This window comes from Aplysia californica, unplaced genomic scaffold (genome assembly GCF_000002075.1).
Source record: "Aplysia californica isolate F4 #8 unplaced genomic scaffold, AplCal3.0 scaffold00586, whole genome shotgun sequence".
Lineage (NCBI taxonomy): Eukaryota > Metazoa > Mollusca > Gastropoda > Aplysiida > Aplysiidae > Aplysia > Aplysia californica.
In genome coordinates, this window is record NW_004797856.1 from 466,713 (window position 1) to 468,931 (window position 2,219).

The following is a 2,219-nucleotide window of genomic DNA, read 5'->3' on the forward strand; positions in this document are numbered from 1 at the left end:
CCACCTACACTGTCGTAGCCTAACCGTACAAATGCCAACAGGTCAATTTTACAGAAGAGACAAAAACAGCAACTAGTTTAGTATATTCATAGCTTTTCTTACGGTCTGATCTTTGGGTTAAAGTTGCAAAGCTTTACCATCCCTCTAAATAATGTCATCTTGTGCAAGAGATATTTCTTCTGTAGAAGACTAACCGATTTGAGAGGATGTTTTCTTCCCAAGCTACCCCACACATCTAACTGCCACAAGACCATCACTCTAAATAATGTCACCTTGTGCAAGAGACATTTCTTTGCCTTTTCAGTATTTAGTTTTAGCAAGAGTTTTACTGCCCTTGCAACACAATAAGGTCGTATAAGTGCGAAAGAACAGATCACGTGTTACAAGAGAGTAACATACTCTAAAAAATGGAGGAGGAGAGATAAAGACGATAGATGTTCGATAGGAAAAAGAAACAAACCACACCAGAGCACCCGCCAACCACCCACGAAGATTACAGGTCTTACAAGAGAGTAACAAACACAAAAAAGTAAGAAGAGAAATAAGGACGACAGATGAGATGTTTGATAGTAAAGAAGAAGCAAACCACACCAGAGCATGCGCCAACCAACCACCAACCCCACAAGCACTAAAAGAATACTCACATATACTCAATGGTTCCACAGAATGTGTGAGTGACTTCACCCAGTGAGATACTTTCTTTACACAGGCCAAAATCTGTGAGCTTGATATGACCTAGGAAAAAACAGAGAGAGCGAAACGTGGGTTAAGAGAGGAAAAATACAGACCTTTTTTTTAGTTTAGTTTTAGTAGAGGTTTTATGGCACTCGCAACTGCATAAGGTCATAGGAGCGGGGTTACAAGAGAATTAACAAACATAAAAAAGAAGAAGGAGAGAAAAGGACGATAGATGTTTCATAGGAAAGCAAAAACAAACCGCACCAGAGCCCCCACCAACCACCCATCACACAGAGAGAGCGAAACGTTGGTTGGTTGAAAGAGCATAAAAACGGACCTAAAACTATCCCACCACTTTGTGATAAATTCATGACCCAACATAATTTAGTTTTTGTTCGCGTGGTGTTTTACGGCACTTGCAACACAGTATGGACATATAAGTGTCAAAGAATAGATGTGTTACAAGAGAGTAATATACACAAAAAAGAGGGAGGAGAGATAAGGACGATAGATATATGATAGGAAAGAAGGAGCAAACCACACCAGTGCACTCGCCAACCACCCACTGACCCAACATAAGTCGGAAATGGTCATCTCTCTGTACTGAGAACAGTTAAAAACGACCAGCGACATTTCAGCAAAACGATTTTTCGTTTTTAATTTGAGTAAGAGTTTTACAGTACTTGTAGCAAAATTGGGGACGTACAAGTGTCACAATGGAGTAATGAACACAACAAAAGGAGACTTTTTTCTGGTAAGTGTTTTATGGCGCTCATAACTGCATACGGTCATATGAGCGCACGGCACACATTAAACATTCTCAGTTTAGTAGGACTTTTAGCTTAGCTCACACAGTTTCCATAACAAAAGCTGCGTCTCCGCCGGAAAAGCAGAAAAGACAACGGCAAAACATTTTAAAAGAAGAACGAGGGAGAGACCACACCAAAGCAAACCGCCCACCAGCCACCCAGTAAATCCTGGGGACAGGACAGAAGTCAAGACCCACTCACCTTTGCAATCTAACAGTACGTTCTCGGGTTTCAGATCTCTGTAAATGACACCCAGCGTGTGCAGATGTTCAATGGCAAGTAAGATTTCTCCCAGGTAGAAGCTGCAACAGAGATATAATATGTCAATTGAAAAACTAATTTATCAACTTAGAAGAACGACTTAAAAGGAAGAAAATATCCGTTGAGAACTTACCTTACCACAAACATAAAATGTTGTATCTCATGCTAATTTATGAAATTTAGAACAACTTCGATCTAAGAAAATATACTCTGAGAACTTACCTTACCTTACCACAAACATAAAATGTTACACGCGACGCGGCGCTTGGGGGACTGTCGCGCCTGATCGAGTCGTCGCGTGAGACAGACGGGATGTGTCACCATTGGTCAAAATACCTAGCCAAGGCGTGCCCGCGGTCGACACGCCGTGTGTGTGTGTGTTTCTGTGTGTCGGTGAAGGCAAGGCTCGAGGCTATGTGCAAAAAATAACTTGCTACTATCTCTCTGTTGTGAACTGCAAGTCATGCACTG

General features: G+C 41.5%; 1 protein-coding gene across 1 annotated transcript in view; it reads right to left on the reverse strand.

Annotated features, from left to right (window-relative positions):
- The window catches only part of LOC100533420 (S6 kinase), a gene marked incomplete in the record, with an annotated part of 59,454 nt that overhangs the window by 41,841 nt on the left and 15,394 nt on the right, over nucleotides 1-2,219 (reverse strand). The window contains 2 exon segments of the mRNA NM_001204704.1: nucleotides 644-735; nucleotides 1,689-1,789. Of these exon segments, the coding sequence (NP_001191633.1) occupies nucleotides 644-735; nucleotides 1,689-1,789 (193 nt within the window).